The sequence below is a fragment of the Triturus cristatus genome, chromosome 12, assembly GCF_964204655.1.
Source record: "Triturus cristatus chromosome 12, aTriCri1.1, whole genome shotgun sequence".
In the NCBI taxonomy this organism is placed as follows: Eukaryota; Metazoa; Chordata; class Amphibia; order Caudata; family Salamandridae; genus Triturus; species Triturus cristatus.
Genome location: NC_140595.1, coordinates 431,143,191 through 431,164,362, shown reverse-complemented (window position 1 = coordinate 431,164,362; position 21,172 = coordinate 431,143,191). Strand labels below are relative to the sequence as shown.

Genomic DNA, 21,172 nt, shown 5'->3' with positions numbered 1-21,172 from the left:
TTGTTGTGTGTTTTTTGTTTACAGGGCGAGGTATTGATTTTTGTCCATATTTGGGAACCGTGCTGCGGGCTGGGGGCCTCTTGATCTATTGGAGGGGATGGGGGGAGACGGGTTGAGGCTTATGTCATGGAACGTCAATGGGTTGGGGGACCGTATTAAGCGGGGTGTTGTACTGCAATATTTGCGTCGTGTGACTCCTGATGTGGTGTTTCTCCAGGAGACGCACTTGGTCGGCAATGTCTGCCATGCGATGAACAGGGGGGGATACCGCCTCGTAGCCCATTCTGGTTTCACAACTGGCTCCAGGGGGCTGGGCATTCTCCTGCGAACCTCCCTTCCGGTGGAGATCACGAGGATAGTCTCGGATGACAGAGGGCGCTATGTGTGTTTGATTGGGAGGTGGGAGGGGCAGCCCCTTACCCTGGTCTCAGTCTACGTCCCCCCGGGCCTCCAGAACTCCACCTTTACTGACTTGGGTCGAATGCTGCTTGACCTTCCGGACGGCCTCCTGCTCATGGGCGGGGACTTTAATTCTGTGGTTTCGGGTGAACTGGATCGTCACCCACCAAGGACCCTCCCCGCTGCCCAGTCATGGCTGGGTGGGATGTTGGAGACCTTCGGCTTGGTGGATAGTTGGAGACTAATGCATCCGACCCAGTGTCAGTTCACCTTTCATTCGGGGGCGCATGGGAGTCTCTCCAGGTTAGACTACTTCCTTATGCCCGCGGCGCAGACTGGTCGGATTCGAGAGGTCAGACACCTGGCGCGTGGTATCTCCGACCATTCTCCGCTGTGGCTTCTCTTTGACACCGGGTCGCGGTCCGCAGGGCGGATAGCTCCTATTAACCCCTGGTACCTGCGGGACCCTGCGACTCGTGACAGCCTGGTTAAGGCCATGGACCAATACTTCAGTGAAAACGAGGGGTCGGTGTCGTCTGCGTTGTCCCTTTGGGAAGCCTTTAAAACTGTGATACGCGGACACGCCCTCGCCCAGATAGTGGTGGCCAAGAAGGTTAGGAGCGAGGCGGTGGTGAAGCTGGAGACTGACATCTCGGGGTTGGAATCGGCCTTGGAGGCGAATGTTACTCCGGACGGGCTACATGCCCTTAGCCTGAAACAGTTCGAATATAGGTCCCTGGTCACTGACGCGGCCAAAACTATGTATAGGGAGCAGCAGGGCCGATTGTATGACGCGGGGGACAAGGCGGGAAAGTTGATTGCGTGGCTGGACAAAAAGGAGAGAGTGAATCGTGTTGTCCCCGAGTTGCGTGCCGCGGATGGTGTGTGTGTGACTGAGCCGGATGAGATTGTGGAATGTTTCGCTGACCACCTCCGGGCGGTGTACTCCCCGGTGACTGACAGAGATGAGGATGACTCTCGCCTCCTACTGAGAGATATAGCTCTGCCCGGCCTGTCCGTTGAGGACCGGGAGCGGCTGGACGCCCCCTTGTCGTCGGATGAAATAGCGACCGCGATCCGTTCCCTTCGCTCGGGCAAGGCTATGGGTCCTAATGGTCTGCCCATTGAACTATACAAATTGCGTCCTGATAAGCTTGCGCCATTCATCAGCCGCATGTTCCGCGACTCTCTTGCGGCGGGTTCCCTTCCGGCCGACCAGCGCTTGGCCACTATAGTCGTTATCCCCAAGGAGGGCAAGCCGCGAGACCGCTGTACTTCTTACCGGCCTATTTCACTGCTCAATGCGGAGCCTAAAATCCTGGCGAAAGTCCTGGCCAATCGATTGTTGAGTGTCGTGTGCGACCTTATTCATCCGGACCAATGCGGCTTTATCCCGCACCGTAACACCGCTCTTAACTTGCGGCGTCTTCACGGTGCCCTTGCCAGGGCGGAGTTCCTCTCCGAACCGGCCGTGCTGGTTTCTTTGGATGCCACGATGGCCTTTGACACTATTGAGTGGCCATTCCTCTGGGCCGTCTTGGATAAATTCGGCTTTGGAGAGGGATTTATTGGCTGGGTGAGGCTCCTTTACACGGGACCCATGGCGCAAGTGGTGGTGAATGGGCGGGTCTCTCGGCCCTTTGCCCTCGGCAGGGGCACGAGGCAGGGGTGCCCGTTGTCCCCGTTGCTTTTTGCTCTCGCCCTGGAGCCACTCGCTGCCTGGCTCCGTTGGGAGCCCTCGCTTAGAGGGATCCGGTGGGGCCCGGGCTTCGAAGATCGGGTCTCGCTGTATGCGGACGACATTCTCCTGTATCTCACCTCACCGCGGCAGTCACTCAACGTCCTCTTTGACGTTCTGACCTCCTTTGGGAATAATTCGGGTCTCACGATCAATTGGTCTAAATCCTGCGTTTATCCCATCTCTGGTGGTCCTCCTCTCCTGCCGCCTCGGCTCCCGATTCAAATATCTCTGAGTGGCTTTAAGTACCTGGGGATATACGTTTCGCTGGACCCGGTGGCTCGCTATGAGCAGAATCTCCTGCGTCCACTTCGGCGACTGCGGGAGGACACGGCCCGGTGGTGCAGGCTGCCCCTGTCCCCGCTGGGTCGGGCCGCGCTGTTCAAAATGATGTCCCTTCCCAGGTTCCTCTATGCACTCCAGAACTCCTTCGACGTTATCCCAGTGGCCTACTTTCGGGAGGTGGAGAGCCTGCAGAGGAGACTGGTGTGGGACGGGCGGGCGCGTATTGCTCTTGCCAAGCTCACTCTCCCCTGGTATGACGGGGGCATCGCGCTTCCTGACATTCGCAGGTACTATTGGGCCTCGCAGCTATCTGCCATTAACCACGCCACGTATGCGCCCGGCTTGAATCCGGCGTATGAGATGGACAAGTTCCTGCTTCCCGGCGGGAACTATAACAGGGCACTTTATTCCCGCCTGGCTGGCCGGACCCTTACGGGTCCTACTAAGATTGCTGTGCGGACCTGGAGGGCTGCCACTGCGGCCATGGGCTGGAGTGAGCGATTAACATGTGCTACTCCCTTGTTTGCCTCCGACCGCCTGGGCAGCTTGTGGACCACGAAGGGGTTTGACCAGTGGGACACGATTGGTATCAGCAAAGTGGGAGACCTGTGGCACAAGGGCGCGGTCAAGACTTTCGCGGTGCTCCAGGCCGAATACGAGCTGACCGACAGGGAGTTCTTCCGCTACGCCCAGGTTCGACACGCCCTGCTCTCGGTCTTCGGGGAGGGGACCAAGATCCCTGTTTCCTCGCCCCTCGAGGACCGCATACTTGACGGACATGTCCCTGATAGTACTATTTCTTTAATTTATAAAAAATTAATTAATCACCGGGCGGACCTTTTTGTGCGCCTTCGGGAGGCTTGGACTGGGGATGGGGTGGAATTGGACGACGAAGATTGGCAGTCTGCACTGTCGTCCCCCAAGGAGGTTGCCATTCCGGCTCGTCTCCGGTTGGTACAACTCAAGATTCTCCACCGGGTGTATGTGACGGGTCCTCGCTTGGTCTCGATGGGATTTTCCGACGACGGGCTCTGTAAGCGAGGCTGTGGGCTCAGCGCCACCTTTCTTCATATCCTTTGGGAGTGCCGCGAGGTGGCGGACTACTGGCGCCGGGTCCACACGGTTATGGGACAGGTCACTGGGGTTGTGCTGCTGCCGGAGGTGCGTCGCTGTGTCCTGAATGTGTGGGAGCCCAATGACTACAGCGCGGCTCAGACTCGGTGGGCGGCCCTAGGGAACATGATTGCCAAGAGGGACATAGCGCAACTTTGGGGCGCTCAACGGCCGCCCACCGTGTCAGTATGGAAGGAGAATATGGACTGGTGTATGTTTAGGGAGAAGACAGTGTATGTGGCCCGTGGCAAGCCGGGGGCATGGGGTAGAATTTGGGGGCAATGGAACGCGTACCGCGGAGGCATCTGTACGCCCCCCCTGGTAGACACTGATATCGCCATGTCCCCCTGACCCTTGATGGCTCCTGGCGCCTTTTGGAACAACTACATATGGATGTTCATCTCCCTTGACCCCCTCCCCCCCCCCTCCGTCCCCGGCCTCCCGGTACTCCTCTCTTTAGCGGTTTGCTCAATTGTCCTGACTGGAGTTTCCCGGGGGGAGCCTGACCCGCACTGGTTTCCCTCATAACTCGCCTTTTGTTTTTTATTGTTTGTCTTTTTGTTTTTGTGATTGTTGGACTTACGCTTCCTGTTCCTCGAGAACTATCTGAAGCCACTGCGGGGCAGTGCCCTGGGATCTGATTGTAGCCTTGATATGTGTAGATTTCCTTCTGTACCTAGCGGCCGGCCCGGGTGGTTGTAGGCCCGTACTTGTAACCGAATTATTGCTCAATAAAACTTTTTCAAAAAAAAAAAAACTATATGGAGTATAGCCATTAATGTTCTGAGATTAAACGCTGTAGAGCATTGTGGTATAAACCCCAGCTGGCCCGGCAGCACCAAAAATGGCCTCGGGGGCTGGAGATGTTATGCGAGGATTTTAGCAAAGATCTACAGTCCTATTTAAAAGCAATAGTGGCCTATATGAGGAGCATTCAGCAGGCTCTGTCTTAGGTTTCTGCATCATCGTTATAACAGTCTCCATAGTGGAGTGGGGTAGGCTTCCCTTTATAATCACCACATTGTTGACCTCCGTAGGAAGGCCATCTCCTCCAGGGGCTTTGCCACTGGATAAGCTCTTAATTGCCAGTTGGACATTCTCTGTTATGGGAGAGTTTAATACTTCCCTCGCTACATCATCTAGCCATGCTAGTGCCACCTGGTCCAAGTAACCTTGTAGCACAGACCTCTCCCTGCTGGTCCTTGAGGTATAGAGGCATTCATAGTATTGTCTAAATGCTTTTGAAATAAAAGATGGGCTGGATGTGACCCCCTTCAGTGCTACAATTAAGTGGGTTAACGTGCTCAAAACCAGTTTCTCGCCAGGTAAGCCAGGCAAGTGTTTTGCCTGGTCATTCACCTTCACTGAACTTCCTCACTCACACCCGCTGCCCCAGGTACAGGACCTCACGGTCCACTTCATCTCTGTACTCTGTCAGTGTTTCCTGGAAGTGAGCTAAGGTAGCTCCATCTGTACTGGCAATGTAACTGACCTCGAGCTGATTCCAGTATGGCTTCTCTCACCTCAAATTGGAAAATCTCATCCCGCTACTCAGTACCCCGGAGTTGCCCGGTGTAATATGGCAGACAGGGATTAGGATTATGAAATGACAGATTCACCATGGAGTGATCGGATAATGTACGATGGACGATATCCACACTTTGTGCATAAGTGCCCCTGAGAGTAACCACATATCTAGTTGGGACGACATATCATGTACTGGAGAGTAATAGGTGTGCTCAACTAGTGTGGGGTAGAGTTCTCTCAATTCATCAACCAGGTCACAGAGCTGCATAATATGTTTATGTGATTGAGAAGCTCTTAAAGCAGGTCACCCAAATGATCTGTTGACTATACTGGAGAAAGTGAGGTTACAATTCCTATTTAATACTCTCAGCTGTTTCCTGTATTTAGCGTACAGTTGTAAGGTGCCATCAAAAAGGTCTGGGTCGTGTAAATTGGGGCCATACAGATCAACTAACTGCAAGCTCTGACCATCCAGTACGCCCACCAACACCCTGTCCACTGAGTCTATATGTGTTCCACCAGTGTAAAGTTAATCGGCCTTCTATTGAGGGTGACCACCCCTGTGAATAGTTTGAGTACAAGGAAAAACAACAGTGTGATCCCTAGGATGCAGTAGAGGTGGGATGGGTTATTGATTGAGGACTTTCCTGCAATCAGTCTGTTGCTGTTCAGTGAGGCTGCCTGCCAAGGCTACACCATCTACTGAATCATCAATTTCCTTGTTAGATTTTCCCATGACTTTTTGCTCGCTTCCATGAAGTCAGTCTCTACGATAGTCTCAATATTTGATTTATGCTTAGAGACTTTTCCTTCCTTTCATAATGAGCAGTCTGTATGTTGGTATGTTCTCTGATTTATATTTAGTCTCACCCTTGACTTACAAACTGAGTAGATTTATGCTACTTTTGCTGAACTACATTTTGGGTAATATTAATTCCCTTATGTTATCGCCTCTCGAAATTGGCTTTATTTTTAGGCATCTTTGGTGCTAGTTTGAACCTGACTAACTACTTTTTACCTTCTGTAATGATTCTTAACTTTGAATAACCTTGATGGTTTTGACTTTGAATTTTGTCCTGAGAAAGGCTTTCTTTATTTGTTCAAGGGTCGCCGTCCCTTGGACTCACACTGCCCCGATCCTGGGCATTGTACCTTCACATGTATTTGTAAAAGTGCTGACATGAGACATATGATCGTTCACTGGCATCTTCTTCTGCACATTCAGCATGTAGTCCCACAAGCCGGCATCTGACCCATGTATGTTTCCTGGGTATGTTTTGGTGTCAGGAATGGGGGAGGGATGGTATCTTCTGGGCTGTCCAGTGTTGCTGGGAACCTCGCAACAGGGAAGTGTGGCATCTCATATCCCATTAACTTCGTATAGCTTCCTGTATGCTCTCGGAGAGCAATGATCCCTAGATAGTCGACAGAGGCCGCTGAGAGTAATACCAGCTGGCAAAGCAATTTAAAGAGCCGGTCATCTTCAGTGGGACCAGGAATCCACCTCCCATCAGTCTGTTTTTTCAAGACATTTGTATGTATTGCACCATAATCCTCTCAGATTGTGTTTTTAGGTCTCGCCTAGGCAGCGCTTGCACTGTTTCTTCGGGGCATGCTGCTTTCAGGATATGTGCATAAAGCTCCGCCTACTTTCCGCCCATCTTTTTAATTGGCTCCGGTCCTTGTCCTTTGTTAATGGTGGCTTTTCGTTGGTCATTAGGCTTTGTAGTCCCTCCTTACTACCACCTTGTCTCTTATTGTAACCTCCCATGAGGACACCCCCTGTTACATGTGTTGTTACGCCCTAGGTTTTAATTACAGCCTCAAGGCACTATTTTCTTAAATGCCTTCAGACAGGACACTCACTTCGTCTTAAACTAGGTTGGCAGTGGTAACTTTGCTCGCTAGCACATCTCACATTTATATTAGACCCTCTATAAATTTCCCTTCATCAGCTCCACATAGAGTACAACCTAATCCGGAATTAATATAATAATTCTTTTGTCACATTTCAAAGCTACTAATTGTATATATGGACATAGCTATTTGAATGTACTCGTAGTACTGTCTTGCATGCAATGCATTATGGGTAGTTTGGATTTACCATATAGTCTGCAGGGTGAAGTATCATATGTACCCTAAAGTTTATGATGCTCACTAGGGACCTCTAGGAGCAGCTTGCGGTACTGCACCTAGACATGCTGTGCTGGGGCCTTGCTCCCTAGGGACTTTGTGGACAGCTTGCAGTACTGCACCTAGAAAAGCAGTGCTGGTGCCTTGTTCACTAGGAGCAGCTTGCGGTATTGCACCTACTACATCGCACATTTATATTAGACCTTCTATAATTTCCTTTCATCAGCTCCGAATAGGGAATTATTATAATTATTTTGTCACATTTCAAAGCGACTAATTGTATATATGGACATAGCTATTTGAATGTACTCATGGTACTGTCTTGCATGCAATTCATTATGGGTAGGGTGGATTTACCATATCTTCTGCCCAGTGCAGTACCATATGTGACCATAATTTTATGATGCTCACTAGGGACCTCTAGTAGCAGCTTGCAGTACTTCACCTAGATAAGCAGTGCTGGTGCCTTGTTCACTAGGTATCTCTAAGAGCAGCTTGTGGTAGTGCACCTAGACAAGCAGTGCTGGTGCCTTGCTCACTAGGGACCTCGAGGAGCAACTTGCAGCACTGCACCTACCACATCTCACATTTACATTAGACCTTCTATAAATTACCCTACATCAGTTCCACACAGGGAATTAATATAATAAATATTTTGTCACATTTCAAAGCTACTAATTGTATATATAGACATAGCTATTTGAATGTACTTGTGGTACTGTCTTGCATGCAATGCATTATGGATAGGGTGGATTTACCATATCTTCTGCAGGGTGCAGTTTGACCAAAAGTTTATGATGCTCACTAGGGACATCTAGGAGCAGCTTGCGGTACTGCACCTACCACATCTCACATTTATATTAGACCTTCTATACATTTCCCTTCATCAGCTCCATATAGAGTACAACCTAATTGTGAATTCATCTAAAATGATTTTGTCACTAGGTCTCGCATTACTGAAAGTATGAGCTATTGGCGTTGCATTATTATTTACAACACCAATACCTCAAACTATCAGTAATGCAAGACTTATTGCATTGCAAATGCATCTTTAATCCGTTATTGCTTTAGCAATGTGTTGTTTTTTCAAATGGAAACCTTTGAATGGGTTTCTTGTTTAAAGGGCATGCCCCGCAATAAACCTAATATAAAGTGTGTTGGTATAATACTGCATGAATGCTAATCATGTGACTATTTTACTGTGAAATGCAAGGGCTGAAAAAACATGCATTTCTGTTTTGGAATTGTGAACTCGTTCAGTGTTAATTGGCTCTGTTATATAATTTTGCCGATAGACATCTAATTCTAGCTTTGTTTATTATTTCCAGGATACTCTAGTGGATGCAGATGTGGCTATCAATGCTATGATGTGGCAAAATGGTGGAATGTCTGGACTTGATCACTGGAACTTTGTAATGCATCCTGTTGATGCTGCATTGACCTGTGACCCCTATGGCACCTATGTTCGGAAGTGGTGCCCAGAGCTGAATGGACTGGCAAATGAATATGTGCACAAGCCATGGAATTGTCCTCCATCACTGCTTCGTAGAGCAGGTGGGAATGCCTAAATATAGAGGTGTTGGTTATTCACATGCATCAGTTCTAAATGTTTATAACACTTAAAATGAATAATCAGATCTGAATATTTGAAGCCGGTACAGATAATTATGTTCCAAAAGTGGTCTAGAGAGCATAGAGTTTACTCTGATTACTGGCCTCTTCTTGATGAATGAGAATGGTAGAATATGTGATATATAAAACTGATTGAATTCACACGACTAGCCATGAATATATGAGCTTTTCAGACTGACAGACAGTCACAAAAATAAATCTAGTATCCAGCTCAGAGCCACTTTTGAAGCTTAGCTAAGGTAATCAGGATTATTTCTGTGCATGAGAATTCGATTTCTGTGACTGGGATTTCTGCAATCCAGGTACACAATCGAACGCAGAGAGCTTCATTTAAAGTCTAGTTGTCTGCTTGCCAAGGTAGTAGGTGACTGTCTTACAGATTTAGAGAGAACCCGCCTGCCTAACAAGGATTTCTATGTTCTCAGGAGAGCTGACATGGAGGTGACTCCATTGAGAGCACTAATACTTTGCCAAGTAGGTACATTAAGTGCTCCTGTGCAGAAAAATACTTTTTCACCCTATTCGTTAGAGCCTTTGTGCAATTACTGTACCAAAGATCACCATATCTCAAACGGAGGTCCTGGGCAGTGAAAACAAGTGACCTTCATCTCCCCCTAAACAGGATTGGGTGACCACCACTATGATAGGGTCGTCCTTTGGTGAATGGATCGCCAGGTAAAGGGTATCTGTTAGCTGAGGCTCCACTGGCAAAGCTTCAGCAGTTTACACATCTCTAAATGGGGTGGGAGAACCACAGGTTTGTTGAAACTTTTCAACTCTCCTATGGCAGATGCACATTTCCGCCAAACTCTGAATTACCACACCAAATCATGACTAGCCATTACTCCTTTGAACCTTGTTATGAATGACGGCACCATTGCAATTGTTAGTGGAGTTTATCACACTCAAAGGGTTGAATTATGTCAAATGGAACACTGACATTGTCTGCACCCTACGCAGATACAATCTGCAGTAAGCAGCATTGAAATACAGAAAGCTATAATAATCGCTTGTGGTGAGCGTGTATGCTTGTCCTGCCACACATGAGCACAAGCATGGATCCAGTGTGTCTGCTGCAGGCTGTGCACACATAGTGAAAACCCCACCAGGAGTGAGTTAGCAGCTGCAATGTTCACTAAGGCTAAGCCATGGTCAGAGGCACATGGGTGACTGCAGTCCGGTAGCATGATATGTTGTAAATTATTGTTTGGTATGACTTGGGAATGTAACATAAGTAGTGCTCCTTTTGGGCCCAGCGATCTTGTTCAGTGTTCTCAATTGGTGGGTAGGTGGCAGGGAATTTAACTCCTCCAGTTTCTCTTGGTTCTTTCTGCCTCACTGTGCCTTCCGCTGCATGAAACACCTCTGCTGTCCTAGATCCCAATTGTGCAGGTTGTGCCAGAGTCCAGAGAGTGTAGTTAGAGACAAGCTCTCAAGAATCTAGTGGGGGGCAGAGAGGCTGCTAGGGGATTTGTTTGGCTCCTTTAGGCCAATGTGCACTTCCAGTCTTCTGTTGACCACGTACCTTTTGACCAACAACTGCCCAGCTCTACACTTTGCTGACCTATATCTGAACACTTTCACTGAGAGGTACTGCTCTAGCTACCAGAAGGGTTAATTTAGTGAGAAGGTGAATGGTATAACCTTCACATTACTGCCTTAACATCTCTGCATCCAATTCACAGTCTACCAGTACCTAATTGTCAAGTGTTTTGAAGGCACTTTTTCTTAGTCACAAATATACACAGTTCCAGCTCTACTTCCATTCGGTACCGCTGAATTCCCGGGGACCTCCTGAGACCCAATAGGGAATGGTAGTCACATGCAAGCGTAGCTAATTTATGGGGAGACCATTAGGTCTGCCATAAAAGGAGCTCCACCGCACTAACACAAGTCAAAGTGAGTGATGTCTTGGAGGGTAGTAGGTCTAGAGCCTAGCAACGCCCATGAAAAAAGGAGGTTGCAAGGGTCTAGTCTGCTAAAATGTAATAACCTCATTGATCCCACTACCTCTAAAGCTAGAGAACTTTCATAGCCTTTACCACAAAACCACAAGAATTACTTGAGGTGAATGCAGGGCGACAGTGAAAGTTAGCCCTTTCTACTGATACTCGCTTGGGAGAAGAGACATTGAAAACTGGGCAAATCAGCCTGGTAGGCGCCAGAGCCTACAAATCCAGGGGTAAGGACTTATCTCAGGGACCACACTTTATTACTTCCACTTGTAAACCATAGGAGAAACCACAATAGTCCATTCAAGTTCTGCTAAAACACTTCTAGACGTTCCATCTGCGAATTTGCAACCCTAAAGGTTTGTCCACATCGTGAAGGTCAGACCCTTCTCTCCTAACCTTGGGATGACGGACCCAATGACCACTAATGACTGACACTACTTATTAAATAGTTTGGGATGCTTTCAGCAGGAAACCCTCAGTGAGGGGAGTGTCAAGTGCGGGAGAGAGGATAGAAATGTAAGAGAAGACACTGTAGAGGACTAACAAAAAGTTATCTTCCTCAGACACCTACTCCCTCCCATTACCAGCAGCTTGACCAGGAGGAATAAAACTTAGTGCTGAACAATGTTATGTCACTCCTACAACTGCACATAATTAGGTTAACAGAGGCCTGTTATGTGGGGACACTCGGTGAAATATGTTCGGAAGCAAACCCATTCATTATGTCGATTAGATGAGCTGAATCTCTAGCTGTAGCTGACCATCAGAGACGTACATTGACGTCTGGGATACCTCAGTTTTCTAGTGACGAGAAAATTGCTTTCCTTTTCACATCTCGAAAGACGAAGCTCCATTATTTTGCAGCAGTATATGGATTAAGCTGGCTTGGAGTGTCCACTCCCAAAAGATGCAGGAAATTATGAAACAGGGCAATCCAAAATGCTGAAAGGGAAGCTGCATAACCAGGAGCCCCTTCTACCGGCCTTGGAATGGCATAAAGAGTAGGTTTCTATCTCAGATGCAAATATTTTGGGAACACGTGTGGAAAGCATTATATTTGATTCCAGTGTGTTCCTGGAGAAGAAGAATGGCAATATCACAAATCTGGTGCGGAACACCCTGCCCCGCCTTCAGTCAGTGAAGGCAATTACTGTGAGAAATCAGTGGGCACAATACTAGCAAGCCATTGATAAGCTGCATGATACAAACTGGAACAGATATTGCTATTAAATTTGACACAAATTCCTATTGCTGACATAGCCAACCAGGAAATCGAATTAAAAAAGGGGAAAGAATAATTTGCTTGAGAGCATTACACCTTGCATGGCCTAAAAAGGGAAGAGGTGGTAAAGTTTGAAATCAACTGAATACATCTACCTTCACAACAGTAAGTGTCTCATCAGTAGATTGAAGAAAATTGAGAATTTTTGTAGGTGGCCATGTTCTGCAACAAAAAAAAGAAGTATGTGTTGAGAGCCCCATGTAGTATTGAAAACAATAAACCAATGGATGAAGAAGTGGATGGAGATCGAAGAAGAGGAATGCACAGGAAAAATTACATCAACAAACAACACCAATAGGGAGCACACACTCTTTTAATATGTCTAAATGCAGATGTCCGAAAGATAGCTCTTCATCTGGAAATGGAGATGGGAGTCCTCAAATTCCCAGGATGTTGAGTAGGCTTCAAGCTCTAACCAACCTGATTTAAGGAAAAGACAGCAGCTGTATTAGGCCTAGCTTCTAAAGACCAACTGCAGTGACACCACCCAGTACCACATTTAAGGTAGGGAAATGAACTTCTAATGTTAGACTCAACGGGTGATTCTGACTAGATGCAGTGTAATAAAGACTCACAGATCAAATGGCCATCACTGATGAATGATGGAAACCCAGAGTTCAGTTTAGCTGGCCAACAAGGTTTGAAGATGTTATATAGTAGTCTTCATTATAAGCATAGCAGCACCAACAGATCTAGAATCATAGGAGTCCCTAAGAAGCAAAGAGTTTGCTATCATGTAAATTTGGAGCAGTGACAGTTATGCATAAAAACATATGATTTATTAAAAGAATGTGCAAGGAGAGACATAGGTGCAAGGAGGCATCTGCATTGGAAGAGGCAGGTGCTCTATAGTAAACTTCATTTTGAAAAGAAATCCACTGGCCACAACTCCAAAAGAAATTATGCATCCTACAACTAACAGAGTATGAAAATAAAATTAGTAGCAAAGAGGCATACTTCGTCAGAAAAGCAAAGTAAAAGGAGGCAAAAAGGGCAGACCCGCACTCTGAAATAGGGCATCAAAAGTTTCCTATAAAACACTTGCAAGATACAATAAATGCACATGCCAATACAGTGGGCAGAACACACACATCCATGCCCTGATACAGACAGCCTGCCTGTAAAAACTTAAAATACTAGCAAAATCCTAATCGTGACAAGACCCTTACATCAACACCATGTTATAACTGTACTGTAATTTAGTTGTTTAATGTGAGAAATCCTCCGAACCAGAGGTAAAAAAATTCCTTGAAGAAGGTGGCATCATTTTAGCACTTAAAACATTGCAGTTGAATTCATGGGAGCCAAAGGGCTTTGAAACCACAGATCATCCAGCATCAAAAAATAAAGGTGAATTGAATTCTGGGGGCCAGACCTGAAGGCTGGATAAAATAAAACGGATGATCCAAGTAGGAATTCCTAGTCAAGCTTTGTTTATAACATTTATCATCCTCATGGACAACTAAATGCTCAGTGTTATAGATATTTGAGCTGTGCCCCAAACTTTAGGAATTTATAGGCTTTCTCTGTCTACTAGACAGCTATGTAGATGCCCATCAAGCTCCATCTTACCAAGCCATAATTTTAGTGGCCTACAACGCAAAGTTAGGATCTAGGGAATGGGACGATGAAGATTTCATGGCAACCAGGTGAGCGTTAGGAACTCCAGTCCTAAGTGGTTCCTTTCCCTGGATTAGATCCCAGAACAGAGGCACTTGCAAATTTCTGCACGGAACCGACAATTACTTTGAGAGAGTAGGTGTATCACATTTCCTTTTTGAGACAAAGAGAATATTTTCCAAAAATAGTTTGATAAGCTTACAGATAAAGCTAAAGAACGTATAGTTCTAGACACCAAGTTTCTCATTGCAGTTCCACCAGGTCTCAGATTTTATTAGACCAATTTTCTGTTTAGTAATTATTTTTACAATTTTGTATGCAAAGATCGAAATTAGTGGATGCTTAATAAAAAGTTTGCTACTTTTTCAATGCAGGTGAACTAGCAGCTCTTCGCAAAGGGGGTGAGGGATCCCCATAGGCGGATACAGTGTGTGATTTTTCCCACCTGCTGGAGGATGCCTCTGTAGAGTCCCTACAACCCCTTTGTCCACTCCCCAGCATGGGTGGAAGGCATGGTGGTGCACTTACTGTGTGCTACTTCCTATATGGCACAAATGCGTGAGGGGGCAAAAAACCCAGATGATAGGCTAGGCTAGTATGCAACCGACATAGCCGCGGTCTCGGGACCGGCCATCCTCTGGCTGGCAGCCTCAACACTGCCTTTACAATGCGACCATACATGGTGCAGTCGCATACTCCCATTTCTCTTCAGGAGTTTGTGCTGCAGCCATAAACCGGCCGTAGCACAAGCTCCCATGGAGAAATGGGAGATTCTGTTAATCCCTACACTGCATGACAGACACCTCAAGGGGCCTGCCACATGGTTCAGAGATTAACAGGGGAGCCCCATAAGTGCCCCCTTAGCCCCCAACCGGAGGCAGTGACGGAATGGGGGCCCTGCTAGGGGTCCCAAAGTCGCTTTCCGACAGGCTTTCCATGTCGGAAAGCCCGACATGGAAAACTTGTCAGAAACCAACATCGTAATCCCGACGGTGAAAATACCGTCCTCGTGGATTACGTTGGGCCTCCGACGGCTCCTTGATCCTGATGGGATCCAGCCAGAATGACCGTCTGGTTTCAATTCCGACTGCCTGCATTTTTATTAGGCGATCAGAATTGAAACCGGATATGTCGGTCGGAAAGCCTCCAACCTGCGGCTTTATGACCGACATCATAATCGGCCCTTTAGTGTGCTGATAGGCTGCCTCTGGGTTAGTGGTGGGCACATGTGCCATTATAGTCACACTACAACCTTGCTTCTTTTCCTTTAAGCCTGTATCTTAGTATTTACAATTTTTCACTTTCTCGTAAGTCCGGTTCTTCAAAGTTGACCCAGTTTTATGAGACTAGCTCTTCAGCAGACCAGGCTTGTATAAACAATTAGATCTTAGGTACATGCTTTAGGATGCTAAATTTTCTGCAGGAAGATGACGACAGAACATTTATCCTAGAGATGGTTGCCACAATAGGACAAGTAAGCAAGATAATTTCTTGACCTGTGGTTAGACTGGATACAAAATCAAGCCATGCTCGAGGCCCCTACTTATTACACAGATTTGAGAAGAGAGTGGATTCTGACAATCTTCTAAACAACAGACCCCTTAGGCACTTGCAATTTCTCTGAAAGGTAATTGGGAAAGCTGTATCTGTCTTGTGTAGCTCTATCTTTAAGCTCAGTACCTCATTCAGAGAGCCTGTGCATATTATAGAAGGCAGCACTGCTCATCTCAGACCTTTTGAGTGACTGCCTGCCAAACCTATGGCAGGGCCTCATACTAACACTCTCTGTGTCAGCCTATGGGGTCTGTCACATGATCACTGGTATTCAATCTCAATCTAAGTCACAAGGAGAAAGGCCATGTTGTAGTCCCCCCTGCCTTTACCAGTCACATCATGTGCTTGAACAGCGGCCCATAAAAAACAGTGGCAGCAGTTGAATGAGCAGTAATAGTGCTGACTCACCAGAGTTTGGGACTGCAGTAACAAGAGAAAACCTGTTAGTTGGGTGCATGATGAGCTCAAGAGCTGAGGGGAGTGTAGGGTACAGAGCAGAGAAAATTAGGAGCCTCATCAGCATTCATTTATGTGTGCATCCATAATAAACACTGTGGCTTCCTGGAAGCTACTCCTGGTGTCTAGGACTGCCAAATGTGAAGGCAAGCCCCCATCATAAGGGTTTTATCTCTGACAAAATTGTGTTTGTTCATGACATAATAGTGAAACTGTCTTAATAAGGATCCTCCTTGACCAGTGTGGGCAGTTTTGGTCTAGTTGTGGCATACCGACAGCCATCACTAAAACATTAAGAGCATGACTAACCTACTTTTATCGATCTCTAACATAGTGATAGCCCACCCTCGCATAATAATGGCTATGACTGGTATATGGTGGCCAGCCTTGGCACAATTGTGCTCTTGGTATCATGGGCATTATTACCATACTACAGACATCCTTGATGCTATGATGAGCAGTCATGGCCTATAGTTGTAATACCTGGGCACTTGAAGCAGTCTGTCCATGTGAGGCATTTGTACATGTGAGTACTCGAAGAAAATAGCAAGCTGATATTTGGGAACTGTGTATTTTCTAAAAATGAAAACTGATATTTTAAAGGCAAAATGTTTTCTTTTCAAAAATGGAAATTCTTCTGAAAAACGAAGCTTGTTTGCCCAAAATGTATGGTGGTATTTGATAGAAAAATATGTGTATTTTCAGAAACTGATACACTGACGAAGACAAAAGGTCACAGTTCCAACACATGTTTGAAGTTGATAATTCAAGCTGATTTGGAGAGACTTATGGCTTTGATTATGTTATATGTGATTAATCTGGTGGAGATATTTAATATTGGTGAACTTTTGCCTGGCTTTTTCTGCTGCAATACTTGTGTGGTCACTACTGATAATCCTGCTTAGGGTTCGTCATAATGCAAAGTTAACATGTGTCATCACAATTTTACAGTTATCGAACTTGCTAGTAGCTCAAGAGGCCTTTTCTTGAGCAGACGTAGCTCTCCCTACAAAAAAAGTTGGAAATCATTGAGAAAAATACTTAACACATACACATTGACTCCAAGTTAAGCCTGTCTGCTCTGTGCCATAGCTATCAGTGGGTTGAGCTCAAATTAATTTAGTAATTCTACCCTGATAAGGATTGTGAATATTACTGGAGGTCGGTACTTACCACCCTTAAATTAATAACCCAATTTCCTACAACAGGCTATAGTGATGAAAAATGCAGGGGAACAGGGCCTCTGAAGGAGATCAGCATTATGTAGGTTTTTGGGTGTGTTGGCACATGGTAGATAATCAACACACTTCCTCCCACCCCCAGAAGGATATTAAGCAAGGAGGAGTTGGCATTCCTTAGGCTTCTCCTGTGCACCTACTGTAATCACTGAGGTCCCCTATGATGTCAGTGGATGTTGGTTGACCTGAAGCAAGATCCAGCAGCCAAGTCTGTGTCAGTGTGGCTGGAGTGGGCGCCCATAAATGAGGATGAAACCTTGCTCTTTCACAGTTGCATAGTTGAATTTTAAGAATCTGGCAGTCTTGAACATCCACCTAATGTATCTTTTGGTCTTTACCCTGGACTTTAGTGATGTCAGTAGAGTACACATAAACACAGCAGGGCCAGATGAGTATTGTGTCTGGATATGGAGAAGTTGATCTGTGGCTGTTGTACTACATGCCTCTCATTTGTTGGAAGATCAACTGTCTTCTTTTCTCTTCACAGAGGTTCAGTTTTTCAGTTGTAAAATGGTTCAGCTGAGTGTGAGTATGGTTATGAGGAGAGCCATCGTACAGAAATAGCATTTACAATTTGCTGGTGTGCCTGACTTCCCACAACATTTCATCTAAGTTTACCCATAATGCATGTAATAGTTATGTTTGGCTCTAGAAACTAAATCAAAAAATGCTTCTGAACCTTAGTTTCTGTAAATCTTAATAGTTTTCTTAGTGTATACCATGATTTGCTTTCATCCACTTTGTAATTTTGTGTTTATCAATTTGATTTCACTGTTCTCAATCAAATCTTGAAGATTACATGTAACACATTTGTAGAAGGTGTTACAGGACTATAAATGCCAATGAAGCTTAAATTTGTTCAGATATCTCCACACTTTTTCCTTGTATGTCTAGATGTATTCTATCATTAATTGAAATACTTCTCTTTTCATTTCAAGGTGTGAATCTAGGGCAGAACTATCCTGAAAGGATAATTACAGATTTAGAAGAAAGACGGGATCAATCTTTGAGAGATGTGGTTGAAGTTCGGAAGGAGTATCCTGAATTTGTGGACGCTTCAACAGGCTGCGACATGGTTCAGGTGCCAGATCAGCTCCTTGCTATTACTTTGGGGAGAAGTGATGAGGAAGGTGATGTGACCAGGAACCGTAAAGGAAAGTTCTTGTTACCAGTCATCACACGAAAGGAATTTAAGTATAAAACTTTGGACTCAGATTCTAAAGACAACCCTTACAATACAGTTTTAAAAGGGTACGTCAGCCGTAAGCGAGATGAAACTATAGCATACATGAATGAAAGGCACTTCACTGCTAGCACGATCAATGAGGGCGCTCTGAGACATGAGCGGCAACAAAGAACTAGCAGACTCCTGGAGGGCCTTCCACAACCCAAGGAGCCTCAAAACAAGAGCCGGAGAACTCCAAGACAGGATCCATTCACAGTAGTACCTCCTGCTTTTTTTCATCTTGCCAATTGAACTGCAGCTCATCAGCCACCTGACTTTATTGAAAATGTTACTGAAAACATAACCTGCATAGCACATGTATTTGTAAACTGTTACTTCTGCAAACCAAAGATATCATACAGACATATCAATACAGACCTAGGATCCACCTCACAAGCTTTTTCGTGCATTTAAACACATTTTAAAGTTTGAAAACATGCAGTTATGAATGTAGTAGTATCCTAGTTGAGAGAACATGGATTTGAAGAATGTTAAGGTCATAAAATGAACTAGAGTGTAAAATAAAAACCAGAATGCCTACATTCACAGGTTTAGAGGAGATAACATAGAAGTTACATTGGGCGTGTCTTTGTAAATTAAAGGTCATATTGCACATCTGGGTAGACAAGGAAATCTACTAATGGCCTAGAACAGTGATTTGTAATCTGTGGTCCAGGCACAGGGGGTAGCCTACTTAGAGGGTTAAAAAAATAGCATTAACAGAATAACAAAGTGTATATAAGTAAACATCCAAATGTAAACTTTTTTATTTTAAAACGTTCTGTATATATGAAGTAATTTGAAACTGGAGACTAAAAAATAAGTCGGTATCCTAAGCGTGATTTGTAGGAGCAGCACATGTGCATTGGAGAGAATGTAGCATGGACGATGGGTGACCGCAATTGAATTTAGAAATGGTCCCACCTCAAAATAAAAATTCTGAATTTTATTTATTTGTGAATTAAATACAAATATTTTATAATTTGTGCATTTGTTTGAAAGCTTGCTTCTGTATTTTTGTGTATTATTTTGAGGTTTGAATCATTGAAATTGCTAAGGCCCTCGCCCCTTGAGAAGTAATGACTAAGTAGGGGTCCCTGGATTCCAATAATGAATCAGTGGGGGGGGGGCTCCAGTTTCCAGCAATGACTCAGTGGGGGTCCCTGGCTTCCAGTAGTGATTGAGAGGGTCCACAAAAGTGAAATGGTTAAGAATCACTGTCCTAGATTTCCTAAAGTATTCCTCGTGACTTTGTAATATGTTTGAAACCTATCTAAAGTGTGAATGAAATCTACTAAAGCATATTTTTTCCACAAAGGACATTATGAATTGAGCCTAAAGATCCATGTCACCCCCCCAAAAAATGTATTCTTTAGACACGTGAACAGTAAGTGTTTTATGCTGTACAAGATAACATTGACGTAGTCTTTGTAAAGTAACATGAGTACATTTCACCAATCATTGACAAAACAAATCTGTCTTGCTCTGCCAGTGCGATCACTGTTTTTTAAAATTGTGCCGTCAATAGCAAAGCCAATAGAGGCAGCCTACCCTCTTTGAAGTGCGTTTTCTATACTTCCAAGAAGGCCATCACGTTGCACTTAGATGAAACGAAGCAGCCTTCCTCAAAGGAGGAAAGTCATGTTCAAATATGTTTTATACTTCCAAGGTGGCAGTCAAGTTATATGTAGATGCTAATTGTCAGCTATGTTGAAAGTACAGAAAAAAAACATTAATCTATTTTAGAACTTTTTTTGTTACACTTTCAAGGTGGCCATCACTTTACATCCAGCCAGGTTTTGTCATACTTGATGGTGACATCTTGGTGGTATACAAAGTACACTTGCAGGATGGCTGGCAGTTGTTAGTTCCTTTGCCAACGCCAGCATAATTGTTAAGCTTATGGCATTTCAAAAACCACTATTAGCAAGGGGGGGGGGGGCAACTGGGGAGGGAGGGATCGAGCAAAACTGAGGTAAATCTGTCAGTGTAAGAAAGAAGAGAGACAAAACATGGCTAGAAGGTGAGGAGAGAGAAATAGAGAAGTGAGGGAAAGAGCAGACATGCTCCGTTGATCAAGAGAGAAAGAGGCAGGACATGCATTCACACATTCACGTCATATGGAGTGCTAAGTCAGATTAAAGTAAAAAAATATATATAGTCCCCTGGCATCGAAAGTGGTAGGATACACACAACTAATCAAAAATAAGGACCAAATGTAAATGCTCTAGTGGCCCACAGAAAGTAAGTGTAGGGAGCAAATCTCTAATCCGGCGCAACATGGTGAAATAGACCAAGAACCCATCCACTCATCAGCAAACATGACGCCCATTCTATGAAGTGGAAAAGTATTGATTACAATGCTGTGTGCTTCTGTTAGACTGCAAAAACGGGTAATGTAAGTAGATGGCTTTATGATGTTCAATAAATGAAGATCTCTGACCTTATTTTAGGATTTACTACTCAGGGGATACAATCTCCATATTTGTATGATCAGATCTATGTAAATCTACAATGGATAAGCTTCGTCAGCTAATGGATCCTGTGAGAAGTTGCCCTGGTGAATGCTGTCCACTAATTAAAGTGGGCACCTTGCACCAGTCCAAACAACCCTTATGGTGATATAAGAGGTCAAAGATAACCTAAGAAAGCTATCCAAGTGGTAGCTGTGGAGGGCAGCCTTCAGGCTTAGTCTAGAAGGAATGTTAAGCAGCTCGTTTTACCAGAAGGCAACCTTATAATATTGGTTGAATGAAAGGAGAACCACACAGTAGTTATAAAAATATGTATTTATTAGTATGACACTATCTAGTTCGACACAGTAGCTCCTACATGGATATAATCACAAAGCACACAGTACTTAAGCACAGAAATGACAGTAAATAGCACTAATACACAGTGGGCCCCGGGGGGGGGGGGGGGACCAAACGATATACTAAGAAAGTGGTATAAGAACCACGACTCAAGCCAAGACCCTGTCAAGAGGGTGTAGAATCGCTGGGACCCCAAGAGACC

At 45.2% G+C, this 21,172-nt stretch overlaps 1 protein-coding gene across 1 annotated transcript in view; it reads left to right on the top strand.

Annotated features, from left to right (window-relative positions):
* The window catches only part of LOC146776068 (uncharacterized), a 146,638-nt gene extending 127,495 nt beyond the window's left edge, over positions 1-19,143 (top strand). The window contains exons 7-8 of the mRNA XM_085637907.1: positions 8,524-8,749; positions 17,871-19,143. Of these exons, the coding sequence (XP_085494033.1) occupies positions 8,524-8,749; positions 17,871-18,409 (765 nt within the window). The 3' untranslated portion in view covers positions 18,410-19,143. The remainder of the gene's footprint in view (positions 1-8,523; positions 8,750-17,870) is intronic.
* Positions 19,144-21,172: the final 2,029 nt, after the last annotated feature.